The 27800-nt window shown below is 43.5% G+C and overlaps 1 protein-coding gene across 13 annotated transcripts; it reads left to right on the forward strand.

Annotated features, from left to right (window-relative positions):
* On the forward strand, positions 1–27633 carry kansl1a (KAT8 regulatory NSL complex subunit 1a). Of its 13 annotated transcripts, none has more exons than XM_020107522.2 (16): positions 1–66; positions 598–671; positions 7413–8886; positions 17882–18023; positions 18223–18306; positions 19436–19548; positions 19678–19819; positions 20847–21012; positions 22140–22295; positions 22845–23078; positions 23310–23464; positions 24537–24661; positions 24845–24902; positions 25308–25420; positions 25494–25746; positions 25900–27633. In XM_020107522.2, the coding sequence occupies exons 3-16, from the start codon at positions 7481–7483 to the stop codon at positions 26104–26106; spliced, it is 3354 nt and encodes a 1117-aa protein (XP_019963081.2). In that variant the 5' UTR covers positions 1–66; positions 598–671; positions 7413–7480; the 3' UTR covers positions 26107–27633. The 13 variants fall into 13 exon arrangements, with proteins under 13 accessions (XP_019963081.2, XP_069374259.1, XP_069374252.1 ...); XM_069518158.1 differs by having other exon boundaries at positions 2–66; positions 22860–23078; positions 24540–24661; XM_069518151.1 differs by lacking the exon at positions 1–66 and adding an exon at positions 135–518.
* The last annotated feature ends 167 nt before the right edge of the window (positions 27634–27800 follow it).

The raw sequence follows: 27800 nt of genomic DNA on the forward strand, positions 1-27800 counted from the left end.
TCGACCAATGGGACGGCGGGGGCGGGTTGTTATCAAGTGGTGAGCGGTGAGTAACAGGACGAGCAGGTAAGAGATTTTTATCTTGTTTTTCTCTTTTAATAACGCGACGCGACGCTCGTCAGGGGAAACCACGCGCTCGCTCACACCTCCGGAGCTTCGCCTCGACTTGTCCGGTTTTTTCCGCCACACTTTTCCGCCCGACGTGTGAAAAACGTCAGTGAGAAGTCGCTGCGGGAGCTAAGGAGCTAACCAGCGCTAGCTTAGCCCCGCTAGCGGCGTTAGCCCCGCTAGCGTTAGCTCCCCGACTGGCGTCCGGAGAAAGTTCTTGTTTTGGTTCCGTCGCTGAAACCACCGGCAGCGCGTTGACCTCACCGCGGCCCACCAACAAGCCCCGGCCGTTACTTCCCTCCGGGTTTCTGAACTCGCTGTGGACGTTGTTCCACATTTAAAACTTTTTTCATTCTAAACGTTCAGTGATGGGGAGCGTTAGCATGCTAGCGTTAGCTCGCCAGCTGGACGTAAGGACACACAACCGTGTCCACAGAGTCTGAGATGAAGATAATGGAACTGATCTGTTCTCTCCTCTGCTTCATTCAGGTGCCGTGCTCTCTCCGGCTGGAACTATGGCCCCGTGGATTATTGAATGGAGTATTTCAACAATGGAGTTAAAGGTATTACTCAAATAATATTTTTTAGTGTTATTTGGTTTTTATTTTTAGGGAGCGATGCTCTCGACCTGCCCTCACCTGTGGTGAGTGGCTCTGGAGAGAGGAGGAGGATCTGATGGATACAAGGGACCAAAACAAGTTGTATCCAGCCTTAAAGGAACAGCTGCTCTGGGAATGTCCTCTTCCACTGTGGAGTTAAAATTATCCTCAGATATTCATCACGATTATAATTTAGTTATTTTTAGTGGCCAAGTTCTTCCACGGTCCTCGTCTGGGGGCAAAGGATGATATTGCGGATTCTAAATGAATAGCAGCTCTTGCTCGGAGTGGAGACGCCTGAGGGTCATGTTGACTGGAAACGTCCCTGTGGAGGTATTTCAAACACCGGGGACACACAAATCATACTGGATGGATTACAATATAGTATCCAGGCAAGTCTGACCCCCCCCAGGAGAAGCCCCAGGCTGTGGCCTGTGAGTTGGAAGTTTGCTCACCTCTTTTCCCCGGAGCTGGATGAGAAAACAGATGGACGGATGCACAAAATACCTGTATGATAGACAGGGATAAATGCAGCACATTGGATAACTATCAAAAACGTCGTTTCAGCCATTTGATCCTTTCGTTCGTCGTTTGCCTCCCAAGACTTTCATGTAGATATAAATTTAGTTTAATTTCAAGTTCCGGTGAATAGGCAGCTGCTCGCTCTCTCTCTCGCCCCACACACACTCACACATTAATAATAATTACTTACTTATCATGCATGTCCACTCTAGTATTCTGATAATGCTAAGTGTCTATGCAAACGCTGCAGGAAATCAGTGATATGCATCAATTTGCATAACTTACACTGTAAGTGTATCATCGTAAGTTATAAGCACTGGCTGATGAGAGAAACTGAACCCCCTTAATCACACATTAACCCATTTCAGATAAATAACAGGTTCAGATTAATTCACAATATTATAAACATTAATTTGACATTATTCATTGAAGTGAGTAACCAAGCATCCAGTGAACAACAAGTCTCGTCTGGGAAAATATTAAAGAACACAGGAAGCAATAAATAGTTGTTTACTTCAAATCATAGGAGATAAATTAGAGAAGCGTGAAAAACAGAAGTAACTGAACAATGGAGACAGATGCATTTAAAGAAAATTAAACTTCTTCACCAAGAAACTTAGAGCTGTTCACATGAAATACTGTTTGAGAGGTTTAGTACAAAACTGTTTTAATAATAACACTGGTCATTTTAAACCTAAAGACAGACTTTATGTAAAATGATGGAATGACCTGTTGTTCCAGGGCTTCATTCTCTTAAAGCATAAGAACTAAATGTTAACACAAGGCCTGACTTATACTCAATAAGCTGCCAAGTCTTAAATACTTGTCGTGAAGACTAGAGATTATGGACACAAGTTAAAAAAAAATACATGTACAGTGTAGTGCAGTCTAATACAAAAGCCATGTAATAGTAATATCTTTCTAAAACTAGGACTGTATATTTAACCTCAGTTTCATCAACTAAAACAGACTTGACAATGATCTTCTCATGAAACATTGTTGTACAGCTGTTTGTATATAAAGGTAGATTTGACATTTATAGACCAATTCCTGTTTAAAGGTTATATATAGTTTTGTGTCAGAAAGGTTTTCTTGTTATGTGGCATTAAATTATATAGTTATATATTTTCTTCATCCACTACAGACTACCATCGTCTGACACAGACTAAACAAAAACAACCTTTGACCAACGGTTATCTTTTAAATAGCATTTTATTAATACCTTTGTTTTTACACCCACCTCAGGAGTTTCTGTGAGCGTAGATGCGTTCGTTTTTGTCAGCGTGTAACTGTAAACAACATATGGTGTTGTAATATATTTAGGTTGTGGGTGCAGGCGACAGTCATGTGGAGAAGAGCTCCTTCAAGTGGCCACTGGCTGCACCTTCACAACAGCTGCTGTAGTAGTGGTCAGTCTTATTTCCTGTAAGCAGTGACAGGCAGTTCTCTCAAAGGGCTGATCTCCTCCTTTAATACCCAATATAATTAGGAAGCATAGTGAGTCATTTCAAGCACTTAGCTTTATCCCTTTAGAGCAGGGCCACACTCACCACGTGCTGCAGAGAACCCAATTTATATAATTTAATATGTTTTCTTGAAATGCTTTTTAAATAATGGGACAATACAGTTATTTATTAAGTAGATTAATTTATTGACATTTATCTCAGATATTTTCTAGATCTATATCATAACCTTGTGTCACAAACAATCAGTTAACATGACCTGCATGTGGATAATTTGATGGATGGATTAACCAATGAAAAACAAATTCATTTTTAGTCTCTACCTCTGGGGTTTAGCACGAGCAACAGTGTTATTGAGATTTAATTCCTTTGTAAATTAAATGTGAGACTTGGTCAGAGACAAAACAGATCCTGGATTTAAAACTGAAAACAGAAAATGATGATAACAAATTTACTAGTTTCAGTTACTTGTTTTTTTCATAAGAGTAAAGTCAACACATTTTTATTTTTTCCCTGGCCAGTAGTTCTCTCTTTTGTCAGACATTTTATTTTTGCGGATCAATCAAAAATCTCAGGAAAGAAAAATTGTAGGTTGCAGTTTTTATTTTAGAATAAAACTGACTTACCTTTGGTTTTCTGTGTTATACTTACTTAACACGGGAAAAATTAAACAATTTGAAACGATAAAAATATATAAAATAACTTAAGTTAATTAAATAAATAAAATATATGTCAGCTCTATAATATATAAAATATACAATAGAAGCAGAATTTAAGTTCTAAATCCCTCTATAAGACCAGGCTACAAGATGGAGTCGACATACTTGCTGATGCAAATTCCCAATAAATTTGTGATTAACCAAATCACATAGATCCAAATGATACGTAGTGAAACCTGCTGCCGGGCAGCTGCTAAGTTGGTGATCATACAAGTAGGAATGATCTGGAGACGTGAAATAAAAACAAACTAAGTCTGGACACTGTGAGGGTGAGGCAGGAGTAAAATTACATCATGTGTCTTAATTAATAGAATAATAAAACTTAACTGGTTAAAAACAAGTTTACAATGGGCTTCACAAACTAGGAAAAATCACGCAAAGACATAAGATATCAAGGTAAAAAGCCATACTATATAAATTAGATTAAATTGATTTAAAGATATATGGGTTATTAGGCGTCCATAAGAAAAACAAAAGGTCAAGAACAAGTTGAAAGTCTCGCCATCAGAACTATTACTGTAAATCTGCTAATGGAGATATATCGACAATACACACATTTGAAGTACAAGGTGTTCAAAAGACACAAGACACCAAATACAAATCCAGATTTAAACATGAATACCTGAAGCTGATCCGAGCTGTGCATTACACAAACACAGTCTGTGAAACTATGATGATGAGTGTATTAGAAACAGAACAAGGATGAGATGGAGGTAAACAAAGGCAGCGGTGTGGAGAAGAAGCTGAGTAACAAGTGCAGGTGGAGACAATGCCCTCCTGTGGTCTCCTCCTCTCCTCTGCCCTTCACCCTAGCGGTGAGCAGGAGAAGTGTCTCCCGCCTACAGCGGCTCACACACACACACACACACTCGCTGCACTTCTATGTTTGTCAGACTCAAATCCGAGGGAGCGGAGCTAGCCGCCATTTTCTAAGCGTCTCTCCCTAAAACGAGAGAAAAAGCCCCGCGACGAACCGCCCCACGGACCCGCTCCTGCTCGCCGAGACCCGGGTTTTTTCGCACGGGACGGTCGCGGGATCGCCCACGTTCGAAGCGAGGCGGAGGAGATCGGACCTTTTTTCGCTCGGCCTCGTCTCATATTCGCTGTGAGCGGCGAGGCGAAGCTAGCAGCCGAGGGGAGGTGGAGATGGTTGATTCGCCCATTGCCTGAATCCGGAACGAGCCCGAGCGGCTGTGAGAACCGGGCCGCGGCGTCTCTCTCTCTCTCTTTTTTTTTTTTTTTTTTGGATTAATTCATGGCGGATTGATCGAATCCACGCGCGTGTTTTCCTCCCTCCTGGTTATTTCGTGTTTCTCCACAAACTGCAGGGGATTGTTGCCGAAATTCCCTCGGATAGTGCAACCTCGTCACGTGGTAGGTTCCTCCTTTTTCTTTGTTAGCGAGCTAGCTCCTCTGGCAGCGTCTACTACCAACTTGTGCGCTTCGGACGCAACTGCGTTAGCAACACACGGGGTTTTTTTTTTTAAATATTCTCCTCCGGGCAGCGTGTGGAAGAGGAGCAATGGAGGACCGTGGTAGATTTACAACAACACACCGCCTCTTGTTTATCCCGTAGTCTCATTGCAATGCAACACCATGTCTCCACTGTGCAATCGCGTTGTTAGAAACTACTTGTGCGTGGAGGTGTCATGTTATTGTGGCTCGAACCTCGCGTCAGTGATATCACACAGCTCTCTCCGGCTTTTAACGCATAATAACACACATCAGTGTGGGCGTTATTGACTTAACACGGTGAGGTGAGCGTGTGCTACGTAGCCAGCCACCAAAAAAAAAATGTTTACGTGCTCCCAGCGAGCTTTGCGCAAAAGGCGATTTTTTTCTATTTTTTTTTAGCAGTTTAGAAAATAGACATTGCACAACCGAGATAGTGAAACCAAAGCCCCAGAAGGAGCAGGGCTGCTGGGGGAGTCACTGCAGTTGGCTTGCGGGAGCTCACGCTATCTTTCCAGCAGGTTGTGTTTCTTGCATCAGCAGCTTTGCGCTGCTAACGTGAGCCAGCAGCGAAGCGCATTCATTTGCACGCAGTGTATAAAGCGAGTCCGAGGTTACCGAGAGATTTCATGTGTTTCCTTCACGTCGTGATCGCCCGATGGTTGTTCTCTGTCTCTGTCTCTCTCTCGTCTCTTGTGATGCAAACACACTGATCCTACATCGGCTTTATTTCCGCTGAAGCCTCCGAGAATTCAATATCGTAATTACGCATGAACGCGCCCTGCACAGAACCCGCTCTCCGGTATGTTTGCACATGTTTTGTAAACAGTAGGAAGACATTTTGGTGATTGCGTGATGTTCGGAGAAGGTTTGATGTGGACGGGTTTGTCGCATCTCTGTCCAGGCGGGTTATTTATACCGACGCTATGGTGAACACGAGCCGCAGCTACGCGTTGGCTCTTTTCATGTAGTTCGGACGTATTCGGTGTGTTCGCAGCGGAACGGACGGTTTTCAGTTTGATGAATCGCATTGCATAATCTTCCTCGGAAATACCAACATGGCGTAGTGCGCGCTGACTGGAAACTGCGGTGAAATACTGAGCCTCCATTCATCTGACCCTGCAGACGATACGCGGGGATGCAGCTCCCTCCTGTCTCCTGTGTCATTCGAAGGGAGGCTTCTAAAGAAAAGTTGCATGTGAATATGAATCAATCTGAATAACGCAGAGACTCACCACGTCGTTCTGTTCGTGCATTTAATCTGAGGACACTTATTTGCTGAAGAGGGAATTGGTTATACATTAAGCAGAAATTCACACAGGAACCCAGTCAGGATGACATCATGTGCTTTGGACTAATGCTGAGGCCTAAATCCACCTACTTACTCTGCCTGTGTGGAGGAGCCCTGCTGCACACTGATCTACCAGGGCACATGTAGGGCAGTGGGGTTTGGGCAATTTGCATTTGACTTTTCCTGTTTCTTGCCTCATCAGAAACGAATTCCAAAGCTTATTCATTAAAGAAGAGCCTTGTCAGTAAATGACAATGACGGCTTGTTCACACGCAGACATGGGTGTAGTGGGAATTATTTATTAGCCTGGCATTTTTTGCTCAGATGTCTGCTGTTACACCCATGTGAACCGTTTGTGTTCCGTTCCCAAGGTCAGTGCATATCATTAGATATGTTTGGTATTTATTTTAAATCTTCAGAGGGGCCTTGTGTGGATGAATGCATCATTGTGATTACAGTAAATCAGATAAAAATGGTCAGAAGATAAATCCACATCCGATCATCCCAAATGTCCATTTCGTTCACCTGAAGTGTTTCTCCTGGTTCCTTTTTGTAGGATCCTTTTAGTAACACTCAGCCAGCAGGTCAGCAAAATGTCAATGAGTCACCCGTTCATTTGATTAGGCCTTTAACTAGATTAGTTGTGGACCTTCACTCGGTTTGAGTCAGTATTATGGACTTGTTATTAAGCAGAGATATTAAAGCATTTCCAATGATTTTATTTGGTGCAGAAGGTTTGAGAAATGATACTTTCATTGGGTGGTGGTTAGTAATTTTCCACTCTCTCTAAAGGCTTACGGAACCTGTAGTGCAAGTATTTCAGCTGTATCTTTATTACATATAGGAAAAACCTGCCTTCATTTGACTTTGCGCTCAGGATATAATGCTTAATATGGGCAAACATAAATGTATTTTTGTGTTTTAAAATGTCTTAGTCATTTTCTCTTTAAACTGTTTTTCAGGATATCAAGTTGACACTTATACAAATTAGACTTTTGCAGAGCCTCTGCTTTCATTACATTAGTATTCTGTGTATATGTTTGTTTATTTGGCTTCATCCCTGTTCCAAGATTGTAAATGTTACCTGTAATTTGTTGATTGGATAATATCTTTACCTAGTATCCGCCCAGACCAACAGAGACCAGAATTGAATGCAGTAAAAATGTAATGTATACCTCAGTGCCTGAGTTTATGACCCCAATGTTTTTAACTCTTTCAATTCTTGTTTCCCCTCTGCTCTCGTCTTTGTTTTGTCCAGGCTGTCCTCAGGTGGGGCAGTAAGCGGGTGGTGTGGAGCAGGCCGAGGTGCCCGTCCCTCTGCACTGCATGGCTGCGATGGCGCCCGCTCTCACCGACGCCCCAGCCGAAGCTCACCACATCCGCTTCAAACTGGCTGCCCCATCCTCAAGTCTCTCACCGGCCAGTGCAGAGAACAACGGTAACGCCAGCAACATCCTCATCCACAGCAGCGGCCCCGCTAAGTGCAAGGCCGCCCCTGAAGAGTGTCCTCTTGATTTTTGTGGCGGCGACCAGGAACAGCAGCAGCAGCAGCCCCAGTCCGACTCCGTGGCCCAGGCCTCGGCCCTGGGAAAACTCCAGCCTCTGGTGGCTTCTTACCGATGCTCTGATGTGACACCTGTCCCTTCAACTAAGGAGACGATCAAGCTGCAAGGAGTCCTCATCAAACAGTCTGTGTTGAAAAGCCACAGAATACTGCCCACTTCCCTGCTCAACGGCGGAGGAGACTTCCTGTTGAGGAAGAGGCAGCCGATTGAACTCTCTGGCAGCCAGCTCAAAAGCCTCATGAGTGGCAGCACTAACGGAGGTGGCCAGCCCATGGCACCTGTCAACGGCCTGGCCAAAAAGCTGGCCACTATGTCCGGGTCTGGCTGTGTCATGGCAGTGAATGGTGACAAACCCTCTGCTACCACAGATTCTCAGTCCCAGAACCTGCCCTTGGACTCAGAGACCTTGGCTGCTACCTTATCAGGGCATATCCAGATGAAAGGAACCCCTAAACAGAAGCATTCCTCTGGGGTTTCTCAAAATACAGATGGAAAAAACATCGAACACTCAGTGCTTCAGTCTTCTGCACTTTCCCCTTTCACTCATGACAACCCTAACCCCAATGAACAGGTGAATTTAGAGGAGGCTGATTCACACACGTCCACCAATCAGCAGCAAGGCTCTGATAGGGAGAAACCAGGGAGCAGCCTGCAGGGATCCCCATCTTGCACACCTGCACCACAGCCTCCTCTCCCCTGTAGTTCTTCCTCGGACAGCCTTGACGCTCACGTTAGGGAGCGCACCCTTTTCAACAGTAGTCGCCAAGCTGAGATTGAAAGCCGGCTAAGGCGCCTGCGCAAACGTCTTCAGGTGGTACAGGCCAAGCAGGTTGAGCGGCACATTCAACAGCAGCTCGGCGGCTTCTTGGACTCGGCTCTCAACCGGCTACTGGCTGGTAACCGCAAGTCAGAGACGGCGACCCCTACAGCTACATGGAGGACTGGACGCCATTCTTCCTCTAACAACAGAGACGGCCTTAGTCGCTTCCTGAAAGGTGGCTCCATGCCCTTGGAACTGGAGAGGCTGTATCTGAGTGGATCAGCCAACCTACATTCAGCAGAAAGCGCCTTTGACTCAGATGTGACAGAAAGTAGCTCTGGAGGGGACTCTGACCTGGAGGAGGAGGAGCTGGCCAGAGTGGACCTTGATCAGCGTCATGTCAAAATGTAAGTAAAACTCTTCACCCACTTATGCATCACACTTATTTATATCTGTACACAAGTAACTGATTGTCCAGCACTGAATAGTTCACAGCTGAAGCTAAAGCTGAATGTTGAAAACAGCATTTATATAAAAAATGTTTCATACTAAATCTCTCCAATAGGATTTATTAATAAAGGTCTCTATTGACCTCATACTCGATGGCCTCATATTACACTTTCATTTTCCATGTTGCTTGCAGTTCGACTGCCCAGTGAAAGTCCCTGTATTTCTGAGCCTGTGATATGCTACTCTGGCCTAGCAGGTGCTAATGACAATTATAACTGCCTCGGTAGTGGCTGGGTCAAACTCCAGGGAGGGGTAGAGATAGCATTCGCCCAGAGAGCATGTACAGTTGTGTGGGCAGTATCATCCTGTGGCGAACACTCGAGCTGGAATGGACTGAAAGTAAAAAGCTATCTCGTCACACGGTGCTTCCTCCTGAGAGAACTGAGTCTGAAACTGAACGTTCTGTTTATCTGCAGAGCAAACGAGTGAGCGCCCACAGAGCTGGAGAATGTTTTTGATTTAAACTGAAACCAAGAAGAAACAGAGTTAGGTGGGTGGTGATGGTGGTTTTGCAGAAGATGTGGGTTTTATGTTTTCACATGCTGCCTGATGTGATGTCGGGTTTACCTCAGCAGGGGCCTGCAAATGTATTCCATGGGAAGTTCACATCAGAGTCCATGTTTCTGTGTCATTAGTGTTTGGAAGGAAGGGGGAAAAAATCCAGCAGCTGGGTCAGCAGCGTTAATGGAATTACTGACCTGTGTAGGATTGAGTAGATTATTAACAAGGGAGCGAAGAAGTCAGGTTTTTATTGTCTCTACCTTGTTGACTTTAGACCTTTGACCTAAATATATCTTCATAACCCAACAGGAAGCTGGTGTGTGATGCATATTTGATTCAAAAATAGAAACAAAACGTGCACTGTTTTCATACTTGTTTTCCGTTGTGAGGTGAAAGAAAATATTACAGTAAGATCTCTATCATTTTCAAGGAGAAGGGACATTGGGCTACATTGATATGTAATGACATCATGAGTAGTTTCTGTAAACACATTCTGTTTTCAGTACATTTCTAGTATTCTTATAATCTCAGATCTTTTCTAAAACCTGAATATTGTTTACTTTTTAAAATACGTAACAATACAATAAAACTGTGCTTTGTCTTCAGTTAACACCCAGCTGTACTATAACGTTAAGATATAGACGTGAATACATAATGGAGAAAGTAAAGAAGGAAGTTTAACCCAGAAAGGAAATCTTATTCCTTATGGGAACTAAATTTAGCCCTGGCAGCTGGTCATTATACTGCACCATATCTTGAAGTATACAGTTACTAATTTTATGATGCTTTTTAATTCCCTTGTGTAATCCTTCCCTGTTATATATCCAGAAACCTGTAAATCTTCACATAAAAGTAATGTCAAAGTTTCCCTCCCCCATAATTTAGTAATTCAATAATTATAGAGGCCTTTAGACATCATGACCAGGGATGTAAACACCTTGACAAGTGAGGCTGTCGGTAAATTGAGGAAGAATGGGAAAAATAAATCAAACCTCCCTAAACTGGAAGTAACTGACATCACCATCATCTGATGTCACACGCAGCTAATGGAGGTTACATGTTTTTTTTAAGGGTGAAGTCCATGTTTGAATTTAACTCAATACTATGAGACACCGTGACTTATTTAGTATCTCAACATTAGACAGTTAGCCAGTGTTAGTTGTGGCTCAATGCAGCAGCTGAAACAGAAAAGTCTGAGCTGGGCACGAACACATTGGAGCCCCTGATGATACATTTATAAGCCTTTTCTGTGTGGAGTTAACATTTGGAGATGTGTTTACTAGCTGAAAATAAATCTCAAATAAAACAGCAACAATGGCTGTGGGGAGGAAGGACTTGTGTATATTATGTCAGTATTTTTAGATTTTTATATTAACATTCGAACTGGATACGAAAGCCTCAGAAGTGATTGTAGCTCTAGCTGAGGCTAGCTAGCCATAAGTACCTCAGTGAAGTGTTTCATAATAGGGCTAACATTAGACTGCTATATGAGACGAGTGATGGCAGCTTCTATAATAGTGTTTTCAGTAACTTCTGATGCTGTTTACATTGTGGAGTCCAGTCGTGCTGTAAGGAGCAGTAGGTCTGATGTTTTAATCTGTCTTCACATCAGTGAAGTATCAGGATCTCAACTCAGTCCTCAGAGACGAGCGTCTGTCTTCTCTTAAGCTGCAACTTGATTGAATACTCCAGTGTCCAGTGACAGTCAGTCATTTTACTATACATAAACTGTCACTGGTCATCAGTGATGTGGGACACTGGTTTTATTTATTTTTGTACTCATAATATTACACATAAAAGTAATAAATAATGATAGGTACCTTCTACAGTTACTAAATATACCTAAAATACAATTTATTATGTATTTGTAGTAGTGAATATTTATATTGTCTGTAATGACGTCTAAACTATAAATGCCAGACTAAGAAAAATGAGGAGAAATGCTGCATACACGAAGGTCATCAAGGTGTCTGTGAACAGTAGGTTTATTTATAGTTCGCTGTGATATTTAACCCGTTCTACACAGTCATTGTTCACATGATTCTTCATGCAGTACTGCCTACATGTACTTACAGAAAGCACCTGAAAGACACAGACGTAATATTCAGATTTTACAGTAAAGGTCGGGCAGCTCAATACAATGGTAACTTGATTCCTTATCAGGTCTTTGGTTACTGCTGCTTGATTAACATTTTTAATTTCCTTGTAAAAACACATTTCCTCATCTGCTTCTGTCTGAGCCGACATTTGTCTTTGTTAAATCAAACATTTTATCCTGAGAACTTTCCATCGTTCAACCATCATAAACATTTCAGAAGCAACAGCAGCTTCTTGCAAACTGATCGATTATGGACAAAGGTGAAGCTAATGTTCGTCCTTTGACTTCAGCTTTGCTATAAATTTATTTTGTGAGTAAAATTCTAATTTCATCCTGCAGCTGGTGAAAAGTCAGGAGCAAATTATGTGTGGTTAAGTGAATTACTGATGTACTTAATGATCATTTCTGTTCAGCAGCTAATTTTTACTTCCTGCTGTGCACATAGCTGAACCTAAACGTTCCTCATTTATAACACCATATAAAAGTGTCAGTAAGACTTGAATTTATTTGATTAAAAATCGAGGGAAGTATCACAGATTAATCCGTTTTTAAAATCTACAGAGGCTGACCCTCTGTTGTCGCACGTATGAAGATGTTGCCTTCCCTGCAGACAATTTGCTCAGTGTCATTTCTACACTCGTAAAAATATCCCAGACCTGAGAACAGCCGGTCCAATCATGTTTTATAAGAATGAGCGTGACGCTGCCTATACAGCACAACTATAAAATTCAAGCATATATAGACAAACGTGGACACCCACATTCGTTTGTACACAAGTTCCTGTATACTCCACTTTATAGAGTTTTTTTCCCCCACTGCAACAAAAGCACCTTTTGATAGGTTTGTTTGCAGATGTTTAATTAGTCTGTACACAACAAGGCATTAGAGATATATCAAACTGTCTTTCTGTAATGCAGCCACCTGATGCATATTGCACACTCATCCATCCCTCAATAAGTTGAAAACTGGTTTTCAGCTCCCAACCCCACAGAGGAGAAAACGTACAACATGTCAGGGTGTGTGCAGGGTTTAAGAAAAGTTAACAGAATCCTTAGAAAGTCTAAAATATGTTAAACTGTTCCGCACCAGGTCTTAAATGTGTTGACGCTCATTTCAGCACTTTAAAATGAGTTTTCTGTTCATAAGAGAATGTTTAATCAACAACACAGACAATAACACACTGTATTAATTCTGCAAATGAGACGAGTAGTGTCCAAACATTGAAGAATTGATCTCTGTACCTGCTGTCTGTAGTTTGGGAAATATCGTTTCAGGGTTTACTCTATAATTACTGCTTCACCTTATTCTGTATTATAGGGAAGTATAAGTTATCTGATATTATTTCATATCTCTTGTACTTGACGTAGGTCTTAACTTTTATTCATTATGGTTTTAAAGATCTTGTTGGTACCTGCAGAACTCCTGTGTGTGAATTTGTGTCCACATAATGTCACATTATCACAACTGACAGTTTGTCTCAGTTGCCAATTAATGGCTTTGCAGCACCACAGCAGTAAACACTACCGACAATGTAATGTCTTCTTCAGGCGGCAGCACCTCAATTATTTAACGTCAGCTGCATTGACAGCCATGTGGAAAATAACCTATGTGGGCTGCTTGTTTGGATGCAGTGCTTCACTTACAACTAATCCTGTCATCCCTGTCTATAGTGTAGACGTGGTTTCCCGTATCTTAGAGGATTGGGGGCCAGCCAACATCTGTTGCTCTGCTCATGCTGCAGGGCCTTTGTGTGCCTGTCTGTGAATGTGACGTCCATGCTGGTCTCTACCAAGGTGTGGGAACTGCTGGCTTCAAAAACCAACGTGAATGTTAATGGCTTGAAACAGCAGAGACACTGGAGCCGGACGTTCGCGGGCAGTCTGTTGTTGAGGCATGTTACATAGAGCACGGGTTGTTCCGTGTGGAGAAAGGAGTGGGCACCGTTTCTGAGGCAACAATAATGCTCATCGGGAAATCTCAGATCTTACATAATGGCTCTATGACAAAACGGTGAAAATGACTGAAATGTCGCCTGAGCCGGCGTCGAAGTGTGTCCAGGTTTGCTGGTGTTTTGTCTGCAGGATGACATAAGTACAGATAGCACACGAGTACATGTTGCATGTATGATCTTTATGCAACAGGACAGTTAAAATGCCTGTCTGCCTGCTGCTCGTGAACTAGGGTAACTAGATTGGCTGAGACAACAGCGTTCCTTTCATGCTTATGGCTCAGCATTACTCTGCAGTCTGAGCAGCTTAGCTGTGTTTTTTCCTCTTCATTGCTCTGTCTGTGTATATATGTGAGTGTGTGTATAGGTTTCTGTCCTGTTTGACACATCTGGATGTGTTTAAATCGGCCCAAGTTCCTCAACACGAACCCACAGGCGTTACATAACCCCCCTCTTTTATGTAATGACTGCTGCAGCTCTCCGGCTGAATTTGCCCTCTCTAGTTTTTCCTGCCCCACACCCTGTCGGCCTGCCTCGTTCACGATCCCAGCTCCTGAGCAGTTTCTTCCTGTTAGAGATGTGTTTAACCAGCTGTCCTGTGAAGCTCCAGCCAACTATCCCGGCACGAAGGAATAAAGCCATCAGCCTTTACAACATTTCAGTGTTATGTGGATAATTCTCAGATCTTGTTTGAAAAATCCCCGAACTCGAGAGAGGAAAAATATTTAAATGACAGCTGCCGCTTTGATTTTTCCCTTGTTCTTGTTATTGAGCATGAATAATGACTGACTGGGTTTTTGGACTTTGTATTGCTTTACCTCTGGTTAAGTTCCTCTGGCTGATTTTTTGGTGCAAGAAGCTCATGTTTCAGAATATAAACATGGGTATAATATTATTTATGTCACTTAAACAACATGGCTGCGTTGTACAGTGTCCTCATCGAGTATGTTTTCCCACTTTAGAAGAGGATTTACTAATGTGACAAGCAGCAATATATAGAATGGACAGAAGGTTGATGGTTGAGTTTAGCTTTATTTTAGAGCTTTGCCCTGGATTCATTTTTAACTCAAAACTATTTTATTTATTCTTACAATTATAATTGATTGTTTTACAATTGGACCCTAAATGTATTAGAATTTTGATTTTATATTGATTGAGGTTTCTGATTGCTTGATCGTCATACCAGAATACCAATTTACTTTTATATCGTTATTATTATTTATTATGATAAAACCGATGCTTATAAACCACATGAGTGAGCACATAATGGTGCTGCCAGGTTCCCTGCAGTGGAGCGTGTGTGATAAAATATATATGAATATATCTGCTTGTGTCAGACTGTCGTACAGGACACTTGTGTTTATACTCAGGTGCTCATTGTGTTGAGTGATGGAACAATGAACAGAAAATGTCACAGCAGATTAATTTGTTGAGCGTAACATGTTGTGAAGTGTACAGCGTAATTACAGTGATTCTCACAAGCTTCAGACAAATAGAAAGTTAATCTGGTTCCACCTGCCAGAAAGAAAGTACAACCCCCTCTGGTCCAAACAAACACACAGGAGGAGGAGAAGGAGCAGAAGGAGGAGAAGGAGACGATTAACTGAGAATTTAACCAAAGATGATGAAAATGTTGATTAACGATTGGATTCATCGATATTAATCATGATTTTACGTTTTCTTCACGTGCACGAAGAGCAAAGCAGTGAACAGTATCCACATATAAATCTAGGTTCTCCAAATGTCACGTAGCAGATATCAGGTGTGGACGTATCGCCTGACTCGGCGGTAAGCTCTCGACTCAGATGCCTGTCAGCTTCTGAGCAGTCGAGTTGGCTTCGCGAGGGTCAGTATGGTATAGGGGGTGGCGAGCACCATACAACATACCATGCGGCGCATCCAGAGAAGCGCCACAATGGAGAATGTGCTGACGGCCAGAAAACGGGGCGGCCGTAGTGATCGCCGTTGGTGCTTTGTGTGTAGGAGGAGAGGGGGAGGAAAATATGTCCTGGTTGGAGGGGGAGAATGGAGATCCTGGAGTCAGGGAGTGTGGGGGGAATTTCTCAATGCTGCTGACTGACCCCTCCTCCTCCTCTGTGTGACGATTAAGGTCATTGGACTTGTAATGGCCTCTGTGTGTTTGTGTTTATTCAAACGTCTGTTTTAAGTCTTCTACAGCCCTCTCGTTATAAACAACACTAGCCGTTGTCTTCTCGTGTGAATTGGACTCAGAAAACTGCTGATTTTGTTTTTGTTGGTTTTAATTCATCCAACATGTCAAGTCAGACTCAGTCCTCAGTGATAAAACCCAAAGATGTGAGTTATGATACAGAGAGCTCCTTTATTTGCTTTGTCAGGCTTTAGTTTCCACCCTTTCATGGTCAGGTCTTAGTGTCTCCTTTGTTTTGACCTTTTCACACAGCGTCTTTCTTTCTTTCTTTGTATGAAGGAAAAATACAGACATGTTGTCCTGCTGCTGTGTTTTCACAACCTGCGATATATACTAGAGCCAGACCGATTCATCCGTTTGAGCCTTTCAGACGTAACATAATTTGCATTTATGTTTGCTGATATGAAAAGTTTTACTCTCAGAATAAACTTTGCAGAAAACATGTTTATGTTTATATTTACATTGAATGTTTAAATTGATTTCTACATATTTGGCTCTAAACTGTAAAATATCAAGCTTCAATTGCATTTCTTTGCCATGAGGGTTTGACAAGGACATCTCAGACTCATTGTCAATTTTTTAAAAATTGACATTCTCCAGCTGAAACAATGAGGTCCGACTGTCTGCATGGACGTTAACAACTTTATGGACGATAGCATGAGCAAGCATGAACTGCACACAGCAGCAGAGCAATACACTTAGTTCTCTTATCTCTTGTGTTATTATGATACACACATATACACACTTCCTGCCACCAGTCTTGTTTTGAGACCAATCTCCGCAGGGACTCTGATGCAAATGAATTGCCAGAGCATTGATCTGATGCACCAGCTATGGGCGTGTTCGGGAGCGTTGCAGTCTTCGTGAACACTCACCACACGGTGTAAAAACTGTGTTTGTGTGTGTGAATGTAACAGGATTGAGTCGGTACAACAGCAAAATGAAATGTTATTACCCAGAAACACTGCAGCTGTTTTTGCAGCAGTGTCCTTGATGCTGTGTTGCCATCGAGCGTAGATGGCTCAGTGTTGCAGCTGAGAACAAGAAGGAATCATGACATCTTTCATTGCGCTGATGGGAGGCTGATGTCTGCATCACAGCAATAGTAACCGAGCTCTGAGCTCCACAATAAGACAGGATTCCTGGTTGGATTATTGGTTTTCTCTGTCTGCTGCACAGTTTCCTGACCCAGCCCCACCCCCCTCCAACACCCTGTGGCCTGTAGATTGCTTTTAAAGCCCGTCTGTTCCTCCCCAGGCTGCCAGAGCTTCCCAGTGCGGGTCGTCCCTCTTTCACTCCCCTCTTCCTTCTTCCTCTCTCCCTCCGAGCACCAGCCTCCGTCAACTTCCTCCGTCCTGGTGGAGCTCTGAAAATTGAAAACAGAGACGGGTGTGGGGAGGAGAAAAGACTCTGAGTGCAAGGTCTATCTTTGTCTGGCATCTGAGTCATTATTTTCATTGTTCAGCCATGGTCACTGCAGCCCGTATTTTGACAAAACGGCGCCCTCTGTGGTCACTGCCGCACGGTGCAAGAGCAGACATTTTCCTCTCATGTCTGCCTTTGAAATGCCCATTCTGTGTGTCATACTGGTAAAATGGAGTACTCTGCTCCCAGCCGGCGTACGCTCTGTGACATGGAATAAAGTGGGTGAAATGGAGATCTCCTCTTTTATTTCTAAACCTCACTTGTGATGAACGCCCCATCACACTGGGGTTTTCTGATGAGGGAGCTTTTATAGGGCGCCTGCAGTTGCCATTGCTGGGAGCTTCGTATAACGCTGATTCACTGACCTCTGCAGTCTGACGGAGGAAATGCTCGGAGGCTCACTAGATTATCTGCTCTAAATGATCTGAGTCTTTCACTTCATTCTTTCTGTGTATTTTATTTAAATAGATGATTCATGAAAGACCAGACGTTCACCATTGTTGAATGAAAACAACTTACGACTGAATGATAAGTGTGTTTGAGGGAAATGATTTGATTTAGTGTCGACTCTGACTGTTTCACGTCTGCCGGTTATTTTGAGTCTGAAACCTCACAAATTATTTAGTTTAGCTGTTGATTATTTCGCGGATGAGTGACTGATATTTAAAGCTCTGTGATATTTAAATCTTCAGGCGTTTCATTGCACCTTGTCATCCAGCATCTCACTCTCACACTCTCTTTGACCCCTAGATGGAAGCGGGCAGAGAGCCGCTACACCGTTGAGAGAGCTGCAATCATCAGCCACTGGAACTGGCTCCAGGCCCACATCTCGGACCTTGAGTACCGCATCCGACAGCAGACCGACATCTACAGACAGATCCGCGCCAGCAAGGTCAGTCGCCATGTTTGAGTCGGTTAATTTTGGGAGGATCTGGTCGTGTTTCTGTGAGATACTAGATTTCAATGTAGCTGTGTGTGAAACATTGTTTCCGTGATGAAGAAGCTGCCGTGACGTTCGGTTCACTTTACCATCTTTACACACGCGTGGTATTTTCTACGTGAAGTCTAACGCTCAGGTGTCTACTCCGCAGGGTTTAATAGAGTTGGGAGGCGTTTCCCCGAGCACGGTGCCTGCAGGTGGGACAGAAGTGAAAGCAGAGCCTGTCAGTAGTCAGGTAAACAGACAACTTGTCATCATGTGTCTTTTAAAGCATAAAATACAAACCAAATGAATCTCTAGTGCATCAAAGCGGATATGATAGACTGATTTATGATCAGTTTAGAGATGAGACCGACTCCTTATCATTTTTATTATTGTATATTACATCCTGGACTGGAAGCATTGTTGTGATCTCTGAAGAAATGGCAGTTTGCTTTTTATTCGATGATAGATCAAGGTTATGATTAAAATGACGCTGGAGGAAAGAAAGATCTCACAGTTAATGTGGAGCAAAGTCATTAGCCTTAAGAGCTACACATGTTCTTATATTTTATTTTTCTCATTAAAAAAATGCTGTGTAATTAACTCCCATCCCATTTCAGCTACCTCCCTTTAAGTGTAAGAAATATCAAATACGTTCATAGTTGAAATGCAGAGAAATATTAAGTTAAAGGTAAACGTTCTGTCAGATATATTGTCCAGTAAATGTAATCTGTTCATTGTCCCGCTCACTTTATTCCTTCAGGCACGTGACCATCAGCAAAACATTGAACTTGTTTGTTCTTGTGAATCAAAGCATCTGACGGAAATGAAATGTCAAATGATTTCTTTTCATGTGTCCCTCAGTTCTGAATGAATCAGACAAAAGAGCTTTAGTGGAATGAACATTCATATTCAGATCATTTGGAACAGGGAGAGCCTGTGTCTCTGGAACAGAACAGCTGCAGGTGTGGACTCTGATCCTGGTGGATTAATAAGAATCTGCTTAAACAGCATCAGTATTGAATGAATCTATAGAAACATGTCGGTCTGGTGTGGATAGAAATGTGGATGAGGTGAAATGAGATCTCCAAATTGTGTGGGCGAGTCTTTACATAACTAACAACTTGAAATGATGCTTATTTGTATAAAATCTTTTGAAGCAGGAGCTCACAGCTCTGCACTGTGATGACACTGCAGAAGAGGTTTCTAAGCTCCGGGTGTGTCGAGGCCACAAATATCACCTGAATAATTCAAGGCCGCAGCACTGCCACGATTCAGTTTGTCTGCTCTGTGGTTTCCTTAAATATCCTGCTGCTGCTCAGCCTGTGCTCCTGCGCCAGTTGACTCGAGGTGTAGTCTCACTGACTTCTTCTTATCTGTAGATGCAGGACATGGGTTCAGAACGGCTGGAGCACACAGGCACCGCCCACATCACCAACGCTGAGGGCCCATGGAAAGTTCAAAACGGACAGCCAGTCAACGGCGCCCTCAGCAGGTACGACGGCTGACGATGATAATGATGAAAACCATTAACATTCTGTCCACGAACACACACAGTTCGATTCTCAGGTTTCACTCATATATATTTATTTTCTTGATCTCATTTCCTCTTGTCGGTCGTCAGGATGTCTGAGAGTGCCGACAACAAGCACCAGCAGCCGTCAGCCTACGATAGCACGTGTGTGGCTGCACGGACACGACCACTCGTCAGCTGTCGGCGACGACGACTCATTCAGCCCAACACTGTGCCCAACCTCAACGGCAAGGTGAGGTTCACCGTCTGTGTTCAGAGGCGTGTGTACACTGAAATATCTTATTATACAATTAGCTTGGAGGAAACGTGTTGCAGAATCAGGGATTTCACCTTAAAGACACTGAGAGGAAGTTATTCTTTTTATAGGTTGAATAGTGAAATTGAAAAGGGAAGCCGTTGAAAGCTTAGTTGCACTTTTAAGAAGTGGACGTTTCTTCCGCCACACTGTTGGCCGCACTCACTGTTTAGTTCCTTCAGCCTCATAGCTGAATAAACAAGAGATGCCTGACTTATTTCTGAAAAAGTAGGGCATCCCCCCACAGTCGCACAACAAGGACGAGTTATCACCCTTGTGACGACTCACAAGTTTGAGTAGAAGAAAATAGAAACATGGGCTGATGTTCATGCTTTTCCCTCCACAACTACAGCTGAGCTCTGTGGCATTCAAGTTTTATTAAGTGCTAATGTCTGACCTTAAAACACTAAGGCATTATGCCATGTGTAGTAATAAAATTAGATTTTCTCTGCCACGTTAACACAAGAAACAGTTAGATTATTTATCTTCAGCCAGAACAACTGTTGATTTATAGTTTGAGGACCAAACTGAGGCTGGATTTGTGATATTTTTGTCTGTGTAATTACGTCCCCCAGGGAGGTGATGTTTTCATCCCTGTCCGTCTAGCTCTTGCTTGGTTTGTGTGTTTGTTTGTAAGCACTGTTACGCAAAATGGAAAACGCAGTGTTAAAGAAAAGCCATTTAAAAATCGCTGGACCTACAGATTTTTCTTGGCCCACGCCCCATCCTTCCAAGTTTTCCATTCACAAACAAACTGAATCTGTGAATAATCCAGGTACTCTGTCACCATGACGCCAGTGGCTTCAAAGAGTGGAATGGTTTCTAGGCTGATTAACTCTGTGATACATTCAATCATAGAATTCCTTCAGAGGCCATTTATTCTTCATTGTACTTAATGGTACACCAGTGAATATTGACAGCTCGGTTTGATATGGTTTATAACCCCTCTCTGATGCCCCTCCAGGCCCCGAGAAGCAGCTGCATCCAATGTAACTGCCGCATAAACTCCAGCTGTGTGATGTGTGGTGGCTGGCCCACCCCCAGAGAAGACCCCCAGTATGAGCTGCCCACCCTGGAGCGCCTGTCAAGGCTGGATCTTGGCGTCCACCCCATCCTCTCCTTTCCTGACGGTCAGTTCTGGGCTCCTCGCTCAAAGTCTTGCTCAGTTTACGGAGTCATTTCCTCCGTCACATCCAGAGGGGAAGACGGACAGGGAGTGGCTGCGGAGACAATTCTCTGCAGGAAGTTCTTAGAGAACATTTTCAGTCTTTTCTGTTTGTCATGGGGATTGTGTATTAATTCAGAGCGGGGCACAACAGCACTTGTTTGTTTTCCTGGAGTTTCGGAATATTTTCTCTTCTTTGTATTTTCAGTTATAACACAGGCCGACATTTTTTTGTGATTATTCAGGAGTTTGACCAAAATGTCTTGAGACTGATAATTGAGACCGAGTGTTTGATGTAATACCACATCGTACTTTGCCTCTGGCTGATTATAAATCGTCTATGTCATCTTGATCTAAGGTTGAACCACTGACAGAAAATCTGAAGTTTCCAGATTGACTCTGCATCATGATGAAACCTCCTGATTCAGGCCTGATGCACTTTACTATCTTTTAGTTTTTGCACTCCAGAGACTTGGAGTGGCTGAAATGAAGAAGTTTGGAAACACTGTGGCTCTGGGGCTGTGTTGTATTCTGGTTGTGCAAAAACCGAGACCTTTGGAACAGTCACCCGCATTCACTTCCTGATTAGGTTCTTATCAGTCACACCAGTAGTTAAAGAAACTGTTACCGGTTTCACAGCTGTACCGTTGCCATCTCATAATTACTGTGGTAACCTTGGTGATATGGTTGATGCAGCATTAAAAGACACAGGCGCAGCCGACAGGTCAGATTGGTTTTGTGTCGTTCAAACAAGGCAGAAGGAATGACCGGCAGTTATGATGATGAGCAATCATCATCCCCTGTCGCCAATGGTCCACATTTAACAAACGCTGTTATTCTGATCAGACTTCGAGATGTTAGGAGTCTGTGTCAGAACCAGTTTGTACTGTTTTAATATGGGACATTATTTGTACCAGTAAATGGTTGAGTCAGTCTGGCTACTTTGTTCTCGGGGAAGTGAACTCTGATGTCAAGATATCCTGATGTTATCAGAAATGAACCGATATGATAGAAAGACAGATTATGTATGAGTCTGCACAGAGATCAACATTTGTGTTGCTGCAGCGTTAACTGTGTGTATTTCTTGCTCAGATGTCTGTATAGGCCTCCGTCTGCAGCAGGTGATGAAGAGCCAGTGGCAGACAAAGTCACTGGAGAGGAGCAAACCACTGAAGAAGCTCTCCCTCAAACACAAGCTCTCCTCGTCCAAAGAGAAGCACAAGTTCACCAACTCACTCATGGCTGTCAGTAAGTACAGATACCACCGAGCCAAATGTTCGTCCGCAGGTCCACTGATACCGCTTCAACGTTCAAGAAAGCAGCTTCCATTACGGGGACCTCAACTGTTTTCATTAGATGTGTAAATAAGAAATGAGGACTTGTGAATGAAGAAAAAATATGCCTCCACTAAACTGTGAAATCATTCTAAAATGTTTGTCCTGCTTCTTTTCACAGTAACACTTTATTTTGGTTCGTATTTTAATTTGATTCCAGTCGTTTTTATTTCATAATGCAGTTTTTCCCAGTAACTGTTCTATTTGATAAAGCCCGGGGGCAGGGACGGCTACAGAGCTGCTGTGACCACATGCTCCGCTTCATTAGTGACGACCCACGTTGTTACGTGTCCACAGTCGATTTTGTTGTTTTCATTTCAGTGGTGAAGCATCATTTTGACAATCAGTGCATTTAATGTCAAGAAGCTTTTGTTTTGCAGACACTTCATAGATTTCATTTAGAAAAGTTTAAATCTAGGACCTTTATGAATACTCCTTGTGTAACATGAAAATGTGTGTGTGGTTCCTGGCGTTGCAGGTCTGGGGCACTATAAGAACCGTGCTGAGAAGGCGAGGACGGTGGACAGCGGTTTGGGCGGCGGCAGCAGCAGCAGCGCGGTGCTGAACACAGCCAGGCTTGAGGGCCAGGCCGTGTGCAAGACTGAGCGGCTGCAGGCCATCTCCAACCCCCTCGGGCCCTACGACAAGAACTACAGCCGCAAGAGACTAAGAGAGCCGTCGCTGGACAGAACCGACAGTGAGTCTTTAAAGAATGAAGCCCAGTTCGAACGCAGAAGAAAAGCATCTCTCATAACATCTGTTTAATGTGGAACTGAAGGTTCCCTGGTATGAAAACTGTAGTAATTCGATGAATCCCGCCATTTTGAAGCTTCCTGACACCTTTGCCTCAGACAGATTCAGATCAGACGTTAAAGATGAGAAAATTCTCTGAATATACACTCGTCTAAATCTTCTCCCTCTCCTGCAGCCTCCCCTAAACTCTTCTTGGACTCAAGCAGCACCTGCCCCACTCTGGCCAACATGCACTCGTCCCTTCACAGCCCCCTGACACGCCAGCTGTCCACGTCTTCAGAGAACTCCACGCCGCTGGGCGCCAGCAGCCAGAGCGTCCTGAGCACACCCGTAAGGAAAACACTGGGCTTCATGTCGTAGTGTAGCCACAGTCGAGCTTTTCTGTGCCGAACGTTAACAAGATCAGATTATTTTACCTCCTGACACCAGAAATACAGGCGTGACAGGAAGTGTTGGCATGTTGTTATCAAACTATGATGGAGATGAAAAGCTCTGTTTCTTTGACTCACATGAGTTTGAGTCTGCAGCTGCACCTCGAGAGGAAGTAGAGAGCAGCATGAAGACGAGGATCATTTCATATTCAGTCTCCGGGAGTAGCTGCAAAATTACTGGCACAAAAAACAAACCATAAGATAAATGCTCGACTTGAAGACATGGCTCCTTAAGAAGTCTTAAATTAGACTTTACAAATAAAAGACCTTAAAAAGTAGCAAATTGTCTTAAATTCTCATTGGACGCGTTCTAATTTTTCAACCACAAAAATGTCTCTACTCAGTCAGACCTAAGAAGAACTCTTCTTTTACTAGTTCCTGTCTACGCTGCGTCGTTGGTATGTTTCTGGTTAATTGAAGTTAAACAAGGCTGCTAGTTAGTTTATGAACGTGGGGAAAAGCAGGTTTAGTGACGAGCAGCTTGAGAATGACGAGCTCTCGTGGTCAAAGCCTGGACGTGCTCATGAATTAGGCCGTGTTTCAAATTTGAGCGTTAAAGTGACAGAATCTGCAAATGGAGCTTGTTTACGGGTGTAGACGCTTGAAGATCCTCAGCTGAGGGATCTGATGGTTGATCTCTCGACTCTCGGGGAGCCGCCTTATTGTTCACGTGTGTTTTGAAGTGAACTCATGATGTGACTTTAACCTTTACACAAGCAAACCTTCATATTCTGACACAAACTCGTTGACACAGAGGAAAACAGTTCAATCAGACTCTGCTCCTCCTGTTAGAGCATCATCCTCACACGTGTTTGTTAACTCCTGCAGGTATGAGGTCATAAGCTCCTGTGTTGTTCTTGGCTTTTATTCCACATGTGATACTGTTGCTTGTAAATCTGTAATAATTGATATATATATATTTATATATATATATATATAATAAAGCGTGTATGTATCCCCCTCCCCCCCAGCAGCAGCCGATCAAGAGGAGGAGAGGTGAGAGCTCCTTCGACATCAACAACATCGTGATCCCCATGTCTGTGGCCGCCACCACCAGAGTGGAGAAGCTGCAGTACAAAGAGATTCTCACACCCAGGTAAACATGGACTCCTCCCACTGTGGGAGCGGCAGGTGTGACCAGCAGGATGTTTGTTCTGTTCGCTCTGATGCGGCACGTTTGTTAACGCCTCCCAGCCGCCTGGTTTCTGCCTGCTATCTGTTTTTAGTCTCTTAATATCCTCCGCTGCCGTGTCCTCACATGAATCGTCCTCTGGTGTAGGTGGCGAAGCGTGGACATTTTCTCCCAACTAATAACTGAAGAGGAGGATGAACGAGAGGTTTGTGTTTTCTACTTTTCATCAGCCGGGTTTAAAATGTGTGGGAGTGTGTGAGCTTAAAGACACAGAATCAGCTGCTTCCTAATGTTTCAGTCAAGAACATGTAGGAGGACAGTGAATGAACAGCGACACCTGGTGGTCTAATTCATGAACTGCAGTTTTAAAATCCCTCAGAAGTTTTAAGGCAGATTTTTAAATTAATCTATAAAATGTCAGAAAAATGTTTCATGAACTTAAAAACATTCAGATTAATTCTCTCAATTTCATGTTTTGGTTGAAAATAATATCCTAAAAACAGTTTCTGTATTAAAAAAGTCTTAAGAACATGGAGAAAGTTTCGAACTTGCAGGAAGAACATGAAATGATTTTAGTATTTGTGTGTATTTATGTGTTTTTTCTCCGCAGGTGGAGGACCTGTCAGACGCAGCATTCATCCTGCTCCATCAGCCGCATGAAGACCAGGAGCGGAGTCGCTGGACCTGGATGGCGTTGGCTCCGGCTAAGAGGAGAGGCAGCAGGTCAGAACCTCAACACTCAAAGATAAATCAGTTTTTAATGAGAACATCCGAAACCTAAACCTTTGTCCCACAGGTCGTACAAATCTGTGGACGGGCGGACCACGCCGTTGCTGTGCGGCACCAACCCTCCCACCCCCCAGCCCGCGTCTCCAGACCCGGGCCACTGCCCCATGCTCCACGACTACAGCTACGTGCCGTCGCCCATGAGTCCGGCGAGCCCCGACACCACCTCCAACCCCCACACACCCTGCTCCAGGGACTCCCATCGTCTGCTGTCCAGCGAGGACACACGGTGCTCGACGCCGGACTTCACCTTCGAAGAGCGGGTACGTCCTGCGATGTGAAATCTGCCAAATATGCCTGAACGATAATATTGATAATAATCTAAGAAATCCAAGTCTGATGGAGACGAACAATGAATTAAAATTACTAATATAAAGCTGATGTGCAACGTGTTAAACGTCTCGTGGGGTTTTCAGACGGTGCCGCCGTGGGAGCGCCGCTGCTTCCCCATGCCAGAAGACCCGGAGCTGGAGCCGGAGCCGGAGAGCGACCCCATCAGGCCCAGAATGCGCAGCATCTCAGGTTGCCGAGTAACAGCCTACGGACGTCTGGATTCGGACGACATGGATCAGCCTTGCGACGACGAGGGCGGCCCCAAAAATAAGGGCTCCGCCCACCGATAAATGACTGACAGGCTGAGGTCGCCCGGCCCCTCCCTCCACCACCACACCCCCGCCCCTCACCCGCCCTCAGCTCCTCTCTGGCATTAACAAGCAGAACCTCAACGCAGAGTAAGATATTAAATGGGTTCCTGTTGTTTGATATTCAAACATCAGTCTAATACTTTCACAGTTTTTAGTGAACATTATGGAGATAGAAGCCTTTTCCCTACACTTGTTTTTGTCACAGGAAAAAAAGGATAAATGTAAAAAATAAAAAAAAGGAAAAAAGTATAAAACAAACACGTTAATAAAAAGATTTCTGTAGTAGGCTAAACAATGTACATGGGGGCTTAGTGGTGTTTCATATGTCGCGTGTACACTCGTAGCGCACTATGTAGCGGACTCCTCAAAATATGGCCAAAGGGTGTTTTCTATTGACTAGTTTGCTTGTAATTCCCATGTACATTTTTAGTGGAGTGACAAATAACAAAACAAGAAAAAATACCCCCCCCCCTTCTCCTCCTGCCCTCCTCATCCAAATAAACAGGTACATTTGAGATGTGGTCCCTTCTTCTCCCACTAGAGGTCGCCTGAAATCACCAGAGCACTTCTCCAAACTGCCAAGTCTCGTTTTTTGTTGGTTTGTTTTCTTTGTTCGTCGGTTTGTTCTTTTCCATTCCTGACATGTTTTTATTTGTATTTGTTTCTGTCTGTTCCAGCGTAAAGACACAGTCTGTGTTTTATTTTGAAGAAGTAAAATAAATAAAAAAAATCATTCCTTTTTAAGGTCTCTGTAGAGAGTGTCCAGCTCCCTCCTGGCCCCGCCCCCCTCGCCCTCACAGGCTCTTCACTCTGTTTGGTTGTAACGTGGGCGGCGGCGCTCGGGACCGGGGCGTCTTTTTTTTTTTTCCTTTTCTTTTGAGCACTTGCCCTTACAGAAAGCGCTGCTGCATGCTGGGAAAACATGCTAACGTTTAGTCTTATCACAAGAGCAGTCAGATTTCCACTTAATGGAGAAAAAAAGGAATTAATCGCAGGGGATAATTTGTACCATCTGTTAATTTAGCCTTATCTCGGTCATTGCTGTATCACAAGAGTCCAAACGTGGCAAAATAAAGACTTAAAATAAAATGCCCCCCCCCCCTCAACTCTTCATCCTTTGTCCTGCGAACATTTCAAATGTAGCAGCTCTTCGCTAAACGCCCCCGAGCTCAGGTTCTTCAATTTAAGGGAAATCATTTTCTGCTGTTGAATAGTTTCACCATCAATTGATCAGATCCAGATTCTCTGTTGGATTTTTCAACCTCCCTCTGTCCCCCGTCCTCCCCCTCCCTCCCTTATTGCTATGCAAAAAAAAAAATCTATGGTTGTTTCATTTTACACCTCTTTTTATGCCACAGCCATTCAATCACTGTTTGTTTTCTTTTGTAGTTAAGCAAGATGTCGATGTACCTGTTCGATTGTTGCAGCAGTTAACCTAATCAAAAAGCAGAATTGTTTTTTCTTTTTTGTAAATAGTACCATTAAAACATTTATGTTTAACTTGGAGCAGTTGTCCTGGTCTCAAATCCTTCAGGGACGAAACTGCCCCGGATCCCTCCCTCCCTCAGACAGCTGCCGTTTCATCAACGCTTTGTTTTGTGCATCTTTGAAATGTGGCCTGTCCGGTTTCTCTGAGCGGAGCTCAAGTGATGAATGGGACACAAATTCAAAAT

Source organism: Paralichthys olivaceus, chromosome 21, assembly GCF_024713975.1.
Source record: "Paralichthys olivaceus isolate ysfri-2021 chromosome 21, ASM2471397v2, whole genome shotgun sequence".
Lineage (NCBI taxonomy): Eukaryota > Metazoa > Chordata > Actinopteri > Pleuronectiformes > Paralichthyidae > Paralichthys > Paralichthys olivaceus.

Bases quoted from the DNA above. Each gene is read 5' to 3' on its own strand.
- kansl1a (XM_020107522.2), top strand. From the start codon at position 7,481: ATGGCTGCGATGGCGCCCGCTCTCACCGACGCCCCAGCCGAAGCTCAC. The intron at 22,296-22,844 runs GTAAGTACAGAT...ATGTGTGTGTGG, and splicing joins CAACTCACTCATGGCTGTCA to TTCCTGGCGTTGCAGGTCTG. The intron at 24,903-25,307 runs GTTTGTGTTTTC...TTTTCTCCGCAG, and splicing joins AAGAGGAGGATGAACGAGAG to GTGGAGGACCTGTCAGACGC.